Source organism: Gobio gobio, assembly GCF_949357685.1.
Source record: "Gobio gobio genome assembly, chromosome: 21".
NCBI classification, from domain to species: Eukaryota; Metazoa; Chordata; class Actinopteri; order Cypriniformes; family Gobionidae; genus Gobio; species Gobio gobio.
Window position 1 is genome coordinate 29220449 of NC_137117.1, and position 20201 is coordinate 29240649.

General features: G+C 37.3%; 1 protein-coding gene across 3 annotated transcripts in view; it reads right to left on the reverse strand.

Annotated features, from left to right (window-relative positions):
• The window catches only part of nol4lb (nucleolar protein 4-like b), a gene marked incomplete at its 5' end in the record, with an annotated part of 130275 nt that overhangs the window by 72324 nt on the left and 37750 nt on the right, over positions 1–20201 (reverse strand). For 2 of the 3 annotated variants that reach the window (XM_079802394.1, XM_079802393.1), the window contains one exon: positions 19380–19489. In XM_079802394.1, the coding sequence (XP_079658520.1) occupies positions 19380–19489 (110 nt within the window). Of the gene's footprint in view, positions 1–8376; positions 8536–19379; positions 19490–20201 lie in introns of those variants that run through there. The other variant, XM_079802395.1, reaches the window with a different exon arrangement.

Sequence of the window (20201 nt, forward strand, 5' to 3'; positions counted from 1 at the left end):
TTTGCTCTGGTTGGTTGTGGCCCTCATGGCGCTATCCAATTGCATGCAGAGGGAATTTGAAAGACAACCGTTTATCCCGCCCCTCGGATTGAGCCCTGTCAATAGCAAGTTTCCAGACCCAACATCTTGATTTGGGTCTGGCTTGTCAGGCTACAAAACTCCAGATGTGCAGTGCCAATCTGCCATATACAGTACATAACATCATAATGAGAACACTATAGAATATTATTAATTCTTTGTGCTTTAGTTGCCCGTGTTTCAGCGCGTTGTTACTAGAAGAGCGCATCCACAACAGTGACAGATTCTGGCTAAGTTTACTTGCATTCGTGTTCTTTTGTTGCAGATACCCAGAGGTGGAAAATAACGAACTACATTTACTCGCGTTACTGTAATTGAGTAGTTTTTCTGTTTACTTCTACTTTTTTAAGTAGTTTTAAAAATCTGTCATTTTACTTTTACTTAAGTATGTTTTGTTTGAAGTATTGTACTTCGATACATTTTAAACCACATCCGTTACTGAGTAAAAATAAATAATACAAACGGGGGGAAAACCGCGATCCGGAAACGACTGCATTGAACTGAAAAATCACAAAAAGATGGAGACGGACGGCCAAGACAGACATCAGATCCAGCTGAAAGCGAAACGCCGTTGTGAACCCCTGGATAGTATGGAAATGCTTTGGATATAGACAAAAAATAGCCTGGTGTTGTCCTGGAGGAAATCAAATTAGCAAAAAAATGTTGATGCAAAGGAAGAAACACATAACATGTTCGGGAACACCATCCCTCTGTGCGGATAAAGGTAACGTTACGTTTATAACTTAAGGCCGAATGATTTCTGTGATGCAGAGGGAATCCCGGAATCCAGACATGACATTTTAATTTACAGTATAATGCAGATGGCACGTAAAACACGCAAACGGATGGATGGATGAATACATCGAAAATAGAGCTGTACAATAAATCAAATCACGACATGGTCTGTGAATATTAAAGCTCAAAACACTGCTATTTAAATATATGATCTGCTTGTTCTGTCTCTGTGTGAATGAGCAGCGCCGTTTCGTCTACTAGCCTACACATACTCAAGTACGCGATGCTTGTGGTGTTTAACGTCCCACAAACCATATTTGGACATGAACATTTCCAGAGCTGATCTGAGACCCCCTAATGAGCATTTTCATCATTTTATTTGATTAAAAACCATTGTCAAATACACTCTGAAACAGGTGAAAATAAACGTTTGGTTTAGATGAAATTGTGACAGAAATATATCACTATTGTAGGCCTACAATTGAATACTTGTCAAAATAATAATATTAATAACAAAAATAATAATTCATAATTTCAACATTATGTAAAAATATATATTTTTAAATCCATGGTTTAATTTAGTAAAACTGTTTTGCAGCGCTTTGGCAAAAAAATGAAAGGATAAAAGTTTGTTACATTTTATTTGATTACCACCGTTTTGGTAGGCTAATGTATTTGTATTAAATCATAAAAAGAAAATTTCATAGGACTCTATTTTTCTTAAAGTTGTTAATCAAATTCATAATAATTTATTTAATTTAGTTCGTTAGACATGTTTTATTAAAATTTTAATAAAACAAATTTTGACATTTTTTCCATTAATTTAACGACATTTTAACTGGTGATAATAACCATAATTTAAACATACAGTTTATTTATTAAATAATTAATACAGTGATGCTGTGAAACTGATGTTTTCATATCGTGAAAAACCTCATTCTATTACAACCCTACACAGGAGATTCCCCACCCCGCTGTTAAAAAAAGTAACTCAGTAACTTTTACTCTGAGTACATTTTAAATTAACTACTTTTTACTTTTACTTGAGTAAAATTTTAGACCGGTACTTTTACTTGTACTTAAGTAAAATTTTATTGAAGTAATAGTACTTTTACTTGAGTAGAATATTTTGTTACTCTTTCCACCTCTGCAGATACCAGTTGTAATGTTAAGTTTATGTTGTGTATCTAGGATATCTGATTAATCTCATATGTGTCATATAGAACAAACAGGCTTCAGTTTACTGGTGTTAACATTAATTTTCAGTGTTTTAATTTAAATATTTTCATTATCGCCATGAGAGAGACACCCCGCCACCCGTACACGGCCCGCCCCCAAGTACTCAAGTACTAGTTTTTGAGAACTATCAGTACTCTAAATAAAAAAAGGACAAAAACGCTCATCCTTAGTTCTTGTCTGATATTGCAGTCAGAAAGGGTGTTGCTTTAAAAGCTGAACTTCAGTGGAGTCATTAAACAAACATTCTTTTTATTCTACTCAATGAAGTGTCTCATGTTCCTGTGAAGCACATACGCCTTTAATACTTACTCCAGCTGAGATAAGACAAAAACATAATCTTTTTTTTTTCTGCCTTTGGCATAGATGTTTTTTTCTCTATGAGACATGCATCGCTGCTGGAATTTTAAAGGCAGCCGTTTCTTGACAAATGTTGACAATAAAGGCTTGTTTCATCGTCTTTTATGGGTGGAAAATATCTTTCAAGGACCGGCACATAGAATTACACAGATGTTTATGTGAAGTGAAATAGGAATGTACTCACAGAGATGTCCTGATGTCCTTTCGCACAGTTAAACTGACCATCAGGACCTTATAGAAATGGTGGTTTATATATAAACCAGATTACGCTGCAAAAAATGCCACTCAAGGAATACTGATATCTGAGATGACCTCACTTCCTGTAAGATATACCTTGGAACAATGGCTTTATCCAGGTCAGCAGAGACGACTGGCATAGCCGTGCATGTTTGTGACCTCTGCAATGGATCTTAGCCCGCTCTTTCCGTATGCACTGACCAACCGATGTCTCCCCAATGCGGCTTCTGCAGCCGACCACTATTGTCTCTAGTAAACGACCTCTGCTACTGATCCCATCATCTCTGTCTGCAGTGTCCTAGCCTTATTGTAAGCATAAACAAAAGGGGCATGATCAATTTAGTCTTTCAGGGACACAAGACAAGGTTCGGCACAAGCAGTGGATGCTTGTGTATGGAAACTGCAACTGGAAGATCATCTGGTTTAGATCAAACGTTTAGAGGAAGAACTGAAAGGAAAGAAAAAGGGATGATGTTCAAGATTTCCCATTTCACAGCCTGATTTGTAGGGAGCAAGCAGCAAACCAACAGAATTTAAGCGCAGATGACACACCAAGACTCAACCCCAGCATTCAACAGACACACGGATTACTGTAGGTCCCACTCCTGCTATTCTCCTCTAATCCAGTCAGTCACAAATCTATCTTGATGATTAACCCCTTTCCCTCCTTCACAAACCACAAATCCCATAAATAAAAATACAGATTAAACACTGTTTGTTAGGGATGGGAATTTTACTATTTTGATCACAATTCTAACTCCACCTAAAGAATCCATTATTATTTATTAGTACTTTTGAGGACTAATCAAATAAATAACTTTACCATACTTATATCAATTTATTAAAACAAAAAAAAACACTGAACACTCTGATCTTATGAGTTCATATATGTACTACGTGCATCTTTACAGTATTCTTCATACTGTCATACAGTATGACAGTATGAATTTTCGTTAACTGAAATAAAGCTGAATTAAAATAAAATATAAATATTACATTAACATTTACGTAGATATATATGTACATTTTAAAACACTTAAACAAAAATGTTACTTTGGCCACTAACCGGAATAAATAAGTCTAATAAGTCTAATAAGTCTAATAATAATAATAATAATAATAATAATAAGCTAAAATAATAAAACTGAAAGAAAAAAAATTAAGCTAAAATAAATATTTTAAATTATTTAGTAGAACTTTACATTTTAAATTACAAATTAAAACTAAAATAAAAATGAAAGCTGAAACTATAAAAATAAAAGCTAATTAAAAATATTAATAATAATATAATAGCCTATACATCATACTAAAATAACACTGCATTAATTCAAAGAAGTCTCAGAAACTTCAAATAGCTACAATCACAACAATTTTAAGTCAGACATTAAAAGTAATGACTTGGATTCAGTGAGTGAGTCACATTAATTTGGTAACCGTTCTGAATGTTTCATAAAGTGACTGAGATATACGCTGGTTATACCATTTATTTGTTGCTCCGTGCTCATGAAAGTGTACACTGCAATATTTTTTTATTGTAATATTTCTCGGTGTACAGAAATTACAGCATCATCACATTCCATTCAGACTGCAAGCTTAAAACTCAACTAAAGCATCATTTGTAGAGCTGTGATGCTGTAGATTCAGCACTGCGGGAAACACTGTCAGAGTAAAGGTGCGGTCACATTACCAAAATCTTCAGCAAAATTTTGCAGGCATAAAAGGTTCATTGTCTATTTTCAATAAAGTAGCAATGCACCGCCTACACAGAAGTCACTTTTAAATCAAGACGCTTTCTGTTGGTCCGATGCAAAATATACATGGGGAACATTTCGCCCTCACTTGAAACTCCTGATAGCTTGAATTTCTATTTTAAAAGACTGCATTTCAAACAAGTGAAATTTTGCAAAGATAGCTGGATCCCTGCTTTAAGGTACTCACATTTAAGTACATAATTGGTTGAACGCAGATTCAAAAACTATGCCTGGACCAGAGTGAAAGGCATTCTTTTCAGCAGGGATGTCACCCTAAGGTCTGCTTTCAGACTTTGGATAAGTGAGGCTAAAGCACAGGCTGCTCTGAAGAGAGGCCTGACGTTCTACTGGATGAGTCTTACATACAGTGAAGCACCAGGAAAGCACAGAACAGCAGAGAGGGCACCAGGGAGCCTGTATGTCACATCCTAGATTCCCCTCAGGTCTAAGCACATGTTGCCCAAGAGGAAACGAGCCGTGAAAAGACGGGAAATTACACAGTGGGGGACCCATCATCAGGAGAGCATCTCATTGGTTAGCCCGACGCTCACATGGGCTGTAAAAGAACAACAATAACATTCCCAACAAACACACTGCATTTGGGCACTTGGATGTAATGACAATATCGCCCAGTGGCACAGATGCACAGAGATGCTCAGAAATAATTAAGCTCAAATCAGCTGCGGCTACTTGAGCAATCGGAATGTTATGACAAATCAAAAACAGCCTGGGGAAAATATGGGGAAAACTTTTAAGTTGATACATAACGTCATTTGCAGCCCATTTTATTCCATATTTCTGAAACAGGATATTCCACAAGAACAAGAAATTAGGACAGGGCTTAATATAGTCCATCATTTGTATTAGCCTTATAAAACTCTATCAACTGTTAAAACAAAACATCACAACCAGTGGAGCCTAAACACATGCGTAACACACACACACACACACACACACACACACACACACACACACACACACACACACACACACACACACACACACACACACACACACACACACACACACACACACACACACACACACACACACACACACACACACACACACACACACACACACACACACACACCTAACCACAACAGCTAAACTCTAGTAACCTAACAAGGCACAACATTTAATTGAATTACTTATAAATTAAATATTAAACAAATTAAATACAAAAACAATGAAAAAAAAAAAAAAAGGAAATAAAAACCTCACAGCTAAATCACAGGTGTTTATGTAGCCAAGCTAATTAATATATAGCAAAATGAAAATAATCCAAATACCAAAAAAAACAAACATTAAACATACTTAACGAATGAATTAAATAATGGATCACTTGGCATAGCCTGCTATGGAGGAAGAGAATGTTATTGATCGAATGCGGCTTCATTTGTTGACTCAGTCAGGACACGCTCTACATTTTTTGACCACTTCCACCGGCAGCAAAGGTAAAACCACCCGCTCCCGCGAGATTAGCATTGGGTCCCACGGAATCCCAATCCCAATGCAGACCTCTACTTCAGTGTCACATGATCCTTCAGAAATCATTCTAATATGCTGGTTTTGTGCTCAAGCTAAATTTCACATTTAATACATTCAATACAGAATAAAACTATACATTTCTTTCCAATAAAAATTATTGAACTCAAACTTTTGAACGGCCGTATAATGTATATCAGACATGGAAAAATAAGAGGGCTTGGCGATTTGGTGGTTTGACTTTAAGATACAGCACGTCCCATCTGCAGTGATGCGAGAACAAGTGGCCATACAGACCCATGGGACACTGAAACAGTGGCACTGAGAAAGAGGCGCATCTCGGGGCTCCAGATGGGAATTTTGATTCGTCTTGTAATGGCTGGAGAAGAGCAGAGGATGGTACAGACCCTCTCAGGGAACGAAGGAGCAAAGAGACAGTCATCGGAATACCACAAGGACAAAACAAAGAACAATAGATTCAGAGAACCAGAGCTGAGAAAGGACAGAGGGGGAGAGAAACAAGGAGGGCAAGTGGAAGGGAGCGAGAAAACAAAAGGATGGGAGAGGATGAGTTTGACTATTTAGATGGCTAGTGCGCAAGGGGGAGGAGGAGGGAGAGAAGGAGCGAGGGGGATCCTTACTGCCGAACAGCTTGGCTTCAGGGAGGGATTATGGCTCATGGAGCTTCACTTCTGCTGGACAGGCTGACGTGGGGTGGGGTGGGTGGGTATAGGGGGGTCAAAAAAAGTGATTTTATTTTGGTAGGCTTTATCCTTGTGAAGCTCTGGCAGAAGGCAGAGGATGATAAAGGCAGTTTTAAAGCCTTTAACCCTTTGTCAAACCTCTCTGCTTTTAATTTGCATGGCCATTAAACGTAATCATAAAGGCCATTTAAATAGCCCTGCCACACAGTATATAAAAAATACGGGGTAGTGTCTCATGCTAAAAATGGAAAGAGTAACAGGACAAGGATTATAAAAGGTTAAAAAGATGGAGGGATAAGTGAATTTTGGCATTTGACTCAGTGGCACATTTCTTCGGTTCTTAGACGCCCACATCAGTCTATAAAACTACCAGCCAAAGGCACAGGAGAGCAGAAGATACAGTAACAACTGCTGAGCTGTCCATTAATTGCACCAAATTACAGCTGAGAAATAAACATTAAAGAAATAAACACATTTTACTTAGATTTTTATGCTGACTTGAATTGCCATTTGCATTGGTGCAAGCACAAGTGGCTGTACAAACCCACAAGGGACACAGAAACTACAAAAGCAAAGTCAAGAATCTCTGAAATGCATTAGTCTTAAGGATTCAAAAAGCACTTTTAGATATAAGTAAGCTGTTCTCTGGTTTCAGGCCTTCATGCATATGTAAGCCTGCAGAACCAGCTTTGCCAGACTGATAAAAACTCACAATAAAATGCACATGCTGGACATTTTAAATAAAATACATTATTATTACATAAGAAGTTTAAATTAGGCCTACTTTAATTATATCCTGCTAATAAAGTTACCATACAAGTATGTTTATCGTCATTCAGCAAAAGTCACAAAAACACAGCTTAATTTATCCATACATCATTTACGACAATGTTATCTGGGAAAGTCCTTACCCTTCTAACTTAAAACTTTAATATCTTGACTATATTTAACATTGATTTACCTCAATCACGCAAACTGCCCAAATCGGTCAAATTTGTTAAACTCTATAATTCATATTTTCATATAGGCTAGCTAGAATCAAATCATGATCCATTCTAACAGTCTGAGGGCCACAGCTGATCCAAACCTTAAAATGTATGTATCATACTACATTTCTATTGTTTAGTTAAGATATTATTTGCATAACAAGAATAACGTTACCTCAAATAGACCCAACTGACTGTCCTGCACATATTTCTCCCAGGTTGTGTTTATAGCATACTCATTGTGCTAAATAAAATGAACAATCTATACAACTACAACAACAACAACAACAAAAAGTAGAAACACGCTGCTGTCAGCATCCATGCATGCATTATCAATAATCCATCAAGCGTACAGAAAGCGCATATTCAACAACACATGACAGTCACAACTCGAATACTTCAGACAGAAATGCTGACTGCGGATAAACACTCTAAAGCATCTATGGACGCTATCATGTTGCCAAGGTTTCGAGATTGCGACGCACTAAACATGTTAAAATAACCGTCTTCATTCCGTCATCAAAATACTGTTCAACTTGACCGGTAAACGCGTCGCGTGTTTGTACAGGTTAAACGCCATGGTAAACAACGGATATGTCGTTTTAACTGTTCAACTTAAAATGTACAAATGTCATAACTCACTATTAAAACCCCAATTAGAAAATAAATAAATTAGCATAACGACCTTCCCATATGCTCTTTGCAGCTCTAGTCAACAAACCGCCGTTTACTGCTGGGGGAAAGCTATAATAACCTACTATTTAAGATAATGAAGTCATGTCAGCCTAATTGAATCCTTACCTTCACTGGTGGACGCAATTTGTTTTTAATATTCTTCTCAGATCCCCTCTCGTTGCAGAGCCCCTCTCCTCTCTACTCTATCCGTTTAATATTGCAACAATATTGCTGCGGTGGCGAGAGCCTTCCGCGCGACTCTCTCCAGCAACCAGCCCCGAAGATGGAGGCGGGGCCGCGGGCGCTGACGTCACGCCCCCGCTATAAGTACAGTGAGGTACAGAATCACCAAAACCACTTTAGAGCAATTCCAATTCCCTCCCCTCCCCTCTTTTCTTTCTGCCTCCATCTTCATCTACTGCAAAAGCGACATTTGTGCTAGAAATCCATATTCATATTTAAAAAAAATCATCTGTTTTGGTGTTTGCTAAAATAGGACCACAATAATTGTAGAGCCATCCCATATGCTCACGGTCTCAGCATATTGAAAAAAGAACAAAAAAGGAAATCTGCCAAGTTTTGTTCTTTTCATATATACATCAGCACAGTAAACTACGGTCTCCATTACCCAGTGCACATCTAAGTGCATGAACATACACACCCTTTGATTTAGACTAATGGAGCCCTCAAGAGAAGCACAAGCACATACATTCAAAGGAATCAGGAAATGCAATTCTTGCCCATAATGCAAACTGCACCAGCGTTATATTTAGATTGACGTTAGGAAAAAGATTTACAATAGCAATGCAAGAAGACAATGTGAATCATTGTCTTTTAAGCCAGTTTACAATGTGTGTGCGTCACGACTTAGTTCACACAGGGAGAGAAAAATCTAATTGCAAAAATTGCACGTCAAGCGAACATGCTTGAGCTTGTGCTTTGATGGATGTTTATACGTGAATAAAAGCCTAAATTAAATCTGGTCCTCGTATAAAGTGACCATGTTTCTTAAAAAAAAAATCGGACTAAAACACTCGATTCATATAAATTGGGTTTTACAATCTCTTTATGAACTTTTTGGAGTGTCAAAGTGAAAAAAACTGACAAAGAACTGAACCAAATAGGGAACTATAAAAAGACAATGAGGGGTAAAACAAGGCACGCATCAACTAATAAGAAAAAAAGAACCAAAACAGACACAATACGTGAAAAAATAAAATAAAATAATCTGGCTTTTAACTTTGACTCCTGAAATAAGCCAGTAAAAGATTACACAGCAACTTTGTTCAGCTAGTATGAATTGTTAGTTAGCAGAATGAATTGCTTGGTAAATCTGCCACCTACAGACAAAATGGCACAATACAGCGTTTATAAGAACAAATGACACATTCACATTCACTCACACTGCTAAACTTGCCACCTCTTACATATTAAATTTAGTAGTGACACTACTAATTTTTCAGTGTGACAATGGACAAAACACATTTAACACTAACAAATACGGCAGCTATGACTGATTATCGCATAAAAAGACACAAAGATTATCCATTTAATGCATGAAAAAGTAAGAATGCAGATGGAGCAAAATCTATCATGTGTTTTCTGTGTGACTGCAGTAGGCCTATGTCAATATTGCAAGAATATTTGAGAAACTCACACCTTTCCCCAGAGAGAGAGAGAGAGGGAGAGAGAGGGAGAGAGCTAAAGGAGGAGAGAGAATGAAATGAGTTTCCAGAAGAGGAGATACAGCAAATGGGGGGAAAAAAGGCCATAAACGATAATGAACATTCCCCCTCTCCTTAATCTCCTCCATCCCCCCTCTGAGAGCCGAGAGTCTGCAGCCTGCAGGAAGGATGCTGCTAATTTCCTTCTTTATTGAATTGAGCTGGACACACACGTCCTGCAGGGCCGACCAGCCTCCTCGCCACATCCTCTGCTCTCGCTCCTACTCATCCAAGGGCCTCTTTGCTAATTATTCTGCTTATTTGTGTGACTCCCTGAGTTTCTCTCTCTTTTCTTTTGCCATTTCTATATCTCGGCACTTAGTCTCCATCTCTTACTCTGCCTTTCTCCATCTGCCTCTTGGCACTTTCTGCAAATAGGGTACAAAATAGGACATTTAACAATGAAAGGAGGAGCTTAACCCTAAAATGATCATCGCTAGCTTTAGGAGGTCAAATTATATTATATAAAGTGTTTAATTTTACACTACTGTTCAAAAAGTTCGAGGTCAGTTGGATTTTTTTCATTTTTATGCAGCAAAGATGAACTAAATTGATCAAAAGTGACAGTAAGGACATTTATAATGTTACAATAGACTTCCATTTCAAATAAATGCTGTTCTTTAGAACTTTATAATCATCAAAGAATCCTAAGACATTGAAGACTGGAGTAATGATGCTGAAAATTCAGCTTTGTCATCACAGGAAAAAAGTTCATTTTACAATATATTCAGATAGAAAACAGTTATTTAAAATTGTAATAATATTTCACAATATTACAGGTTTTTACTGTATTTTTTGATTTTTATTTTAAAAAAGATGCAACTTTGGTGCACTTTAAAGACTTTAAAAAGCATTAAATAATCTTACCAACACCAAACTTTTGAATGGTAATATACAGGGAGTGCAGAATTATTAGGCACGTTGATTTTCTGATCATATTTTTTTTCCAGGCACATTTGACCAATTCCAAACCACAGTAATCCTAATAACTACTATTGATTTAGTATTTAATAATGTATAAGTGATATATAATTGTTCATGAAGGCTGGAAATGAAAAACACCTTATATTCAGGTGTGCAGAATTATTAGGCATGTTTTCTTTTACAGATAAATTGAGCCAAAAAAGAGATTTAACTCAGACTGAAAAGTCAAAAAGTATTAAATGCCCATGAGAAGGATGCAATACTAATGCAATACTAGACATTGCAGTTAAGGCGTGACCATTGGACAGTGAAATGCTCGTTGGGTCAGCAGGGTCAGACAAAAACATGTGGTGGAGAAAAGACACCTGTTAACTGCAAAATAATTAAGAATTAAGGTGAAGAATTAAGGGTGAAACCATCAGGAACCCTTTAGTCTCCAGCGCCACCATTTTCCAGAGCTGCAACCTACCTGGAGTCTCCAGAAGTGCAAGGTGTCAGGATCTCAGAGACTTCAGTTAGGTAAAGAATCCTAAAAAATGACCCCCACTAAATAAGAATCATAAGCTGAAGTGTTGTAAAATACATAAGAAGGTTTTTTTATAGGCTTTATAGGTTTTATAGGTTGAGAGTGACTCTTGAAGGACCAGCACCACATCCTCTAGTACCACTGTTTGAAGAATTCATCTTCCAGAATCTGGCAGTACGTTTTGGGAGTTCATTTTAGTCCATCCTGAAGTCCGTTTTGCAGAGATGGACTAAAAATGAACTCCCAAAACGTACTGCCAGATTCTGGAAGATGAATTCTTCAAACAGTGGTACTAGAGGATGTGGTGCTGGTCCTTCAAGAGTCATTCTCAACCTATCTGTCCATAAAGCCTATAAAAAAACCTTCTTCATGTATTTTACAACACTTCAGCTTGTGATTCTTATCTAGTGGGGGTCATTTTTTAGGATTCTTTACCTAACTGAAGTCTCTGAGATCCTGACACCTTGCACTTCTGGAGACTCCAGGTAGGTTGCAGCTTTGGAAGACTAAAGGGTTCCTGATGGTTTCACCCTTAATTCTTCACCTTAATTCTTAATTCTTTTGCAGTTAACAGGTGTCTTTTCTTCACCACCTGTTTTTGTCAGATCCTGCTGACCCAACGAGCATTTCACTGTCCAATGGTCACGCCTTAACTGCAATGTCTAGTATTGCATTAGTATTGCATCCTTCTCATGGGCATTTAATACTTTTTGACTTTTCAGTCTGAGTTAAATCTCTTTTTTGGCTCAATTTATCTGTAAAAGAAAACATGCCTAATAATTCTGCACACCTGAATATAAGGTGATTTTCATTTCCAGCCTTCATGAACAATTATATATCACTTATACATTATTAAATACTAAATCAGTAGTAGTTATTAGGATTACTGTGGTTTGGAATTGGTCAAATGTGCCTGGAAAAAAAATATGATCAGAAAATCAACGTGCCTAATAATTCTGCACTCCCTGTACATTCATTTTACATAAGATTTTTCATTTTTGCACCCGTTATCAATATTTCATCTAAAAAATTATTTTAGCAACAATCATCAAAATTAAAAAAAAATTCAAATAAGATAAAATTGAATTGCCAAGTATTGTAAAGTTGGTGTTGAAAATGATGTTATAGCGTTACTCTGTGCTTTCGCTCCACGGCTGCTATGAGATACTTGTTGCACACTTAAATAAGCTAGATCGATATTAGAATATCATATTAATAAATGCTGGATGGCTTGTGTTGCTAAATGGCATGCAATTCATTTTAAAACATTTTATGACGAGAAAATACTGTATTACTGTACAATAATTCGTTTTCAGTCTATAAATATCTTCAAACAGTTGTTCCCTTGTATAATAAAACATATAATATATTAAAGCGTCTTTGGTGTTTCCGCCGGAAATCGAGGGTAATGCAGGTATGATGTCACTGCTAGGTGACGCACGGACGCGGCCCGTGTCCTGGTTAAAATAGCTTATTTCTCTGGATTTAAACATTCTTGGAAAAATCTGGGATAATGTAAGTACACAAGTCAACAAAATATATAACACTGTTCAAGTGGTTTTTGGATATTTGAATCCAAAAATCTTACATATTGTGCCTTTAAATATCTTGCATTTAAAGGACCACGCAACTTTTTGGGACTTTATCTTATTCACCGTATCCCCCAGAGTTAGATAAGTCCATACATACCATTCTCATCTCAGTGCGTGCCATAACTCTGTCTGACGCACCCACCGTTAGCCTAGCTTACCATGGGTAAAGCAGCGCAATGATATTACGCAGCGCCTGAAAATAGACCCCAGAACGCTCTCTGCGTAAGAAGGTTGTCACGTTGGTTATGTTGACGGAAGTTAGCCTATTTTCAGGCGCTGTGTAATATCATTGCGCCACTGCACTCATGGTACGGCAGCAAAGTTCCTTGATCATTACGCAGGAATGAGAGTATAGTTCCTAGCCATATCGGTCTAGAATATCACAACTTTTCATTTTCCGTCGGTCTTAGAACACGATGTAACTATACACATCACAACATGTAAATAGGAAAATGTTCCAGCAGTAGGCTATAGGGAGCCGTTTACCTCCAGTCTTTGTGATAAGCTAGGCTAGCGGTGGGTGCGTCAGACAGAGTTATGGCACGCACGGAGATGAGAATGGCATGTATGGCGTCGGCGTGTTCCTTTAAATACTGATATTATACAGAGCGTGTACTATCCTTACCAATAGTTATAATAAACAAATGTTTGGCTTAATATTAAGAAATGTGCAATGTGCAATAAAGAAGTACACCAAATAAAGTTTAATTATAATATTTATATCAGTAGTCTAAAATCAATATGTCAGCAAATATGTTCATTTGTACTATACTAAGTATGAAATAAATGTATTTTAAATATTTTGGCATAGGTTTTTTCACTAGGGGATACAGAACTGTACCAATTTTTTTTTGTGTGTGCTGCTTGTGCTTTCAACTTATCATCTGCCTGCTTCATGCATCATGCCCCACCCTTTGGAGACCAAAACTGCAATTGGACACAGACACACACACGCGCGCACACACACACTTCCTGTCTGCTCCCTGCAATTTTCGAAAAAGCAAACCCTCTCACTTATATTAGGACATTTTATATAAGAGACTTATATAGGAAGAATTTCACAGTAAATTGAAAGCAAACAACTGCAGTGCAGAGGAATATTCTATAATAAAAGGAAATGTCTGTGGTACGTTTTGTCTTACATTGGCTACATCATAACAGGAAAGCATTTTAGAGTGTACTGGAATCGAAAAGACTAGCTTAGACCAGTATGAATCCTGGCACAGTTTTATAGTGGTTAGTGTTGACTAGGTTATGTGCCAGACTAGTTGAAGTAACAGCGTAGCAATGCAAAGTGAATGTTATTTTGCAATCTTGTTATCAATATTTGGTCTAAAAATGTAAATTGGTCTATTATGTTTTTTCAAATATTCCCTTTTATGCAGTGTGTAATATAGCTGTTTGTAAATGTAAAGTCGAAAATGCACAATAAATTAAGATATTCTCTCCCAAAAGAAAGAATCGACTCTGAATTGCCAATACTCTGAAGTTTTTGTTTCAAATCCCACTGCATAACGGTTCTATGTCACTAGAAAAGACATTCACATAATGCCCGTCTATGTTGTACATTGTCTGGCCGTGAAGAACTTCACCAGCCCTCAAACGTCTTTTTACTGAATTTCAACCCAGGAATCGCAAAACGCTTGCTCTTGAAAGATGGGTCAGTACTCACTTTATTTGGACCAGCTTGCCACTCAGAGTCACAACCTCTGAGTATGAATAATTATTGATGTGTATATTTTCTACCGGGTGTTCAAAATACATAGTTTTGTGTTTTATATTGTATAAGTCTCCGACTAATTCAAGTTATTACGGTCTTTCTGAAATACTTCATCAGCTAATACTAATCAGCTGTGGGCCAATATTACCTAAAACTGTGTCTATAAATGCAGATTGTCTGTCGTTCTTACTACTTTGAGTAATGATGAAGGATTGAGCAAGATTTGTTTTACAAACGTTTGTTACATCAGTCATTCACGTTAGTGCTCGGCTAACATATGCACCGTTAGTGATACAGTTCCTGCATGTGCCACGCAATAAATTAGAAATACACACATGGGTTTGTTGATGTGCGTACACTTGTTAATGCTGATGGTGAGGAATTACAGTTGCAGCATCTTATAATGTACCTCAAACTTAGTAACGCATCACTGAGAAAAGTCCTGCTCAAATCATCCTTGTGATGGAGGTTCGGGTTGAATAACTAGTTCTTCCAATGTCATCATCGGACTGGGATTGATAGGGTCAAATCGATGTCATCGTTACTTTCTTTACAGTGTGTACAATCGCTGAGGTTGGAGGAAGCCTCGTGAGTTGAAGTTCAGTTATGATAATGGCCGTTCAGCTTCCGACACGGGGTAGACCAATCCCAACAGACTGAGACATCTGGCCAATAAGAGCAGAATAGGCGGAGAGGAGGGATTTAGAGAGACTGATTCATCCAACGTGTCGTTTGAGAATCATTGAACATAGTGGTGATGTGCAATGTATATGTTTTTTGACCTTTGATGAATGTAAACCTGTTGTTGGAGACCTCCAAAACAAGGTCAATACAGATTGTATTCCCTTTGAGATTATATTTGTCCACTACAGGTCAGTAAACTGCTGTCAGACCTGTCATTTTCTCAGGTCTCTCCACTCATTAGTGTCCATAAGAAAGAAAAACAACATGGGACTGTCGGTTTATATACACTCACCTAAAGGATTATCAGGAACACCATACTAATACTGTGTTTGACCCCCTTTCGCCTTCAGAACTGCCTTAATTCTATGTGGCATTGATTCAACAAGGTGCTGAAAGCATTCTTTAGAAATGTTGGCTCATATTGATAGGATAGCATCTTGCAGTTGATGGAGATTTGTGGGATGCACATCCAGGGCACAAAAGCTCCCGTCTACCACATCCCAAAGATGCTCTATTGGGTTGAGATCTGGTGACTGTGGGGGCCATTTTAGTTCAGTGAACTCATTGTCATGTTCAAAAAACTAATTTGAAATGATTCGAGCTTTGTGACATGGTGCATTATCCTGCTGGAAGTAGCCATCAGAGGATGGGTACATGGTAGGGATGCACCGAAATGAAAATTCTTGGCCGAAACCGAAAACCGAAAAAGAGGAAACCAAGGCCGAAAGCCGAAAACCGAAACACCGAAAGAAATTATGCCAATTATTAGTACCATTGCATTTATGGCTATGACTGTGTACTAACTTTAATATTAATGTATGCAATTGCAATGCCTTGATTTTAGTAAAGTTTCAAAGAATAAATCAATTACAAGTTATGCCAATATTTATTTAGCACATTGCAACAATGCACAGTATAAAATAAAATTCAAACTAAAATGTTTAACTTGACCCCACTCATTTGTACATTAAATAATAATGTACAGGTCTACAGAAAGGTTTTTAAATTAAATGTTCTCTCATAAAAACAAAGTGCATTTAGGTCTAGCGCATTTAAAAATTTTCTCTGTAGGACTACTACAAGAAAGTGCATTCAGAACAAGTGCAACTGCTTAAGGATACAACTATTTTCTCTGTAGGCCTTCAACATAATAGTGTATCAAAGCAAAGCCATAGCCCATATGTTAACTGTAGAATAGGGGTGTAACGGTACACAAAACTGACGGCTCGGTACAGCAGTTTTACAAAATGGCTTTTAATTTATTTTTATTGGTTTACTGAAAAAAAAAAGTATCTGTCCTTAAATTAATTAAATTATAACTAAAAGTTTATTGAAGATATTTCTGTAAACTATATAGGGAGCCCTTACTTGCACATTAATATTAAAGGTTAACAACAGAGCCCAAACTATTAGCCTAAATTCATTTGCTATGTATTTTTAGGTCTAATAATCAACACTCAAATAACATAGTACACAAACATGTACACTTCACATAAGGCAGTTTTTGCAATAACTTCTAAATCTAATTATAAAATAGTTTTTTATCCAATTCGTTGTTGAAATATAATCATTTAAACACAGTGTCTGTCATTTTATTTAAACATAAATGAAATAATCAAGATATCATTAACAGGTTAAGTAGAATATAATGAATATAACGGCTAATATAGGTCATATATTTAGTGAAAGAGTTGATTTTTCTTTAACTAACAGCTGAGGACACTGAGGTGCCTGAGGTAAATGTGATGCTACATGACCGTTTAGTTTACAGCAGTTATATTTAGGTCTTTCTGCCGTTGAAACACTGACTGAGCGATTACACCACATATGATACGTGACGGTAAGTTGTAATGTATCCTCAACACACCTTAGATGTTCATTCATGTTTATTCTTAAGGAAGAGATGATCGATCGCGCTCACAGATGATCGCGTTCACGCGCGCGCGCTGCCGCCAGATTGAAGTGTGTTCCGCGCTTAAAACATGCCCACTGTTAAAGATTGCGTTCGGTTTCACAGTGAAGTATGGTCCTCTTCTAATCGAGAACATGAGCTCTCGTGTGCATGGAGCAGACGTGGGTGTTTCTTAGATATACTGAAATACGTCCACACCGCAGACATGTTGCTTCAGACAAGCACGTGCAGGTCGCGGTTTCTGTTTGCGTCATCACAACATTTCGGCCATGTTGTTTCGGTGATAAAAGTCTTTCGGCCGAAAACCGAAAATGCACTTTTGGGGCATTTTCGGCCGAAAATTTTCGGTGGCCGAATATTCGGTGCATCCCTAGTACATGGTGGTCATAAAGGGATGGACATGGTCAGAAACAATGCTCAGGTAGGCCGTGGCATTTAAACGATGCCCAATTGGCACTAAGGGGCCTAAAGTGTGCCAAGAAAACATCCCCCACACCATTACACCACCACCACCAGCCTGCACAGTGGTAACAAGGCATGATGGATCCATGTTCTCATTCTGTTTACGCCAAATTCTGACTCTACCATCTGAATCTCTCAACAGAAATCGAGACTCATCAGACCAGGCAACATTTTTCCAGTCTTCAACTGTCCAATTTTGGTGAGCTCGTGCAAATTGTAGCCTCTTTTTCCTATTTGTGGTGGAGATGAGTGGTACCCAGTGGGGTCTTCTGCTGTTGTAGCCCATCCGCCTCAAGGTTGTGCGTGTTGTGGCTTCACAAATGCATTGCTGCATACCTCAGACCATTCTCCTCTGACCTCTAGCAGAAAACAAGGCATTTTCGCCCACAGGACTGCCGCATACTGGATGTTTTTCCCTTTTCACACCATTCTTTGTAAACCCTAGAAATGATTGTGCGTGAAAATCCCAGTAACTGAGCAGATTGTGAAATACTCAGATCGGCCCGTCTGGCACCAACAACCATGCCATGCTCAAAATCGCTTAAATCACCTTTCTTTCCCATTCTGACATTCAGTTTGGAGTTCAGGAGATTGTCTTGACCAGGACCACACCCCTAAATGCATTGAAGCAACTGCCATGTGATTGGTTGATTAGATAATTGCATTAATGAGAAATTGAACAGGTGTTCCTAATAATCCTTTAGGTGAGTGTATATATATATATATATATATATATATATATATATATATATATATATATATATATATATATATATATATATATATATATATATATATATATATATATATATATAATCTGTGTATAATCTGTACTGACCTCCAAAACAAAATTAAGAAACTTTAAAATAGCATAACAGGGGCACTTTAAAACCCTGATTTGTATGATGTCTTTTTTAGCAATTAATGTTGAACATCAAAATGTAATCAAATTAAAATAAGATCAAATTTAATAAATTGCAAATTTAGCACGGTTAATTTGGTGAAGCTGTTTTCCACTGAAGTATTGCTGGTTAAGCTAGGAAATTGCCTCATTGACTCCATACTATGTTGATCGCAAGCAAGTGTCTACTGAGCAAACTTTAAAATTGAGTTAGAGTTTAACACCTTTCTGTGTTTGTACAAACTGTGGTGTATGTGACTAAGTATGGTTTGCCTTTGTTTGTTAGATTGGCACTTCACCGGTTTTCTCACACCTCAGCTAATTAGCAAGCTTCTCAGAAAAACTTGTTAATTAGAACAGAATTACGGTAACTGCCATTCCTTCTAAATAGCATCCCACACAAACTCACGTCCACCCACGGGTGGCTGATATGTTACTGCATATTACCTGAAGTACATGCTGAAAGTGCCTGAAATATTTCCTTAAGGCTATAAAATATGAAATATGAATTTCTATACCTTCTAATTAAAATAAATAAATGCTAACTAAAGTAAAACGCCTCTAGTCAGTAAAGCACAACACCCACAATGATTTCTGCACCATCTGGATGGACTGAAACAAGATGAAACTGAATGTACATGTCAGTCAGTGAACACATAGAGATATTAGAGAAGAGTGCTTTACCTGCTCGTTGTTGTTCATGCATTGTAGTTTCTTCTGTTTCAGGTAGGTTGTCGTGAGGGGCATGTTGTAGTCTATGAGGTCAGCCACCAGAGAGGTCGGTTGGTTATTCTCTGAGAAAGCATGAGAGATTTGCAACAGTGAGGCCATACATCATTTTCGTGACAGTAAAAGTTAATAATTCTGTTGTTATAATTTAAAGTGACATAAAGAGTGTTATTTCTCTAAGCTGTCACTAGAGGGCAGTATCTGCCCTAACGTTTTCTGCAGTCACACTTCTGTCTCTGTAAGATAAACAATGATAAACAAAGGCCCAATTATAAAAAATGCATATGCAAATTACATTCATATGCATAGATAAATGTATACAAATTCAAACCCATTCTCCCACAACAGCTGTTTTTATTGTATTTTATCCAAAGCTACTTTGTGAAAAAATCCTTGTGAATGTTTGGAAAGATCATGATGATAATGCTTCTGATGGTGACAATAATGATGAGTAATTAGTTTTTTTTATTTCATCTTGTGTGTGTGTGTGTGTGTGTGTGTGTGTGTGTGTGTGTGAATAATGCGCAAGAAATACATGTATGGCATTCATGAGTGTTCTGAAGAAGGTCTAAAACACATTGCAAGGAACTCTCAACAATTTCCTGTAGACTTTGTAAATGTGGAGGCTTTTTTAGTCATGCAACATCCTTCTCATTATGGATTTTATCAGCGGTGAGTTAAAAGAGCCATGAAGCAACCCATTACCTGCTGATAATCTCACGCACACATACACACACACACACACACAGGCTATCAGTAATGGATGAGCTGTTTGCA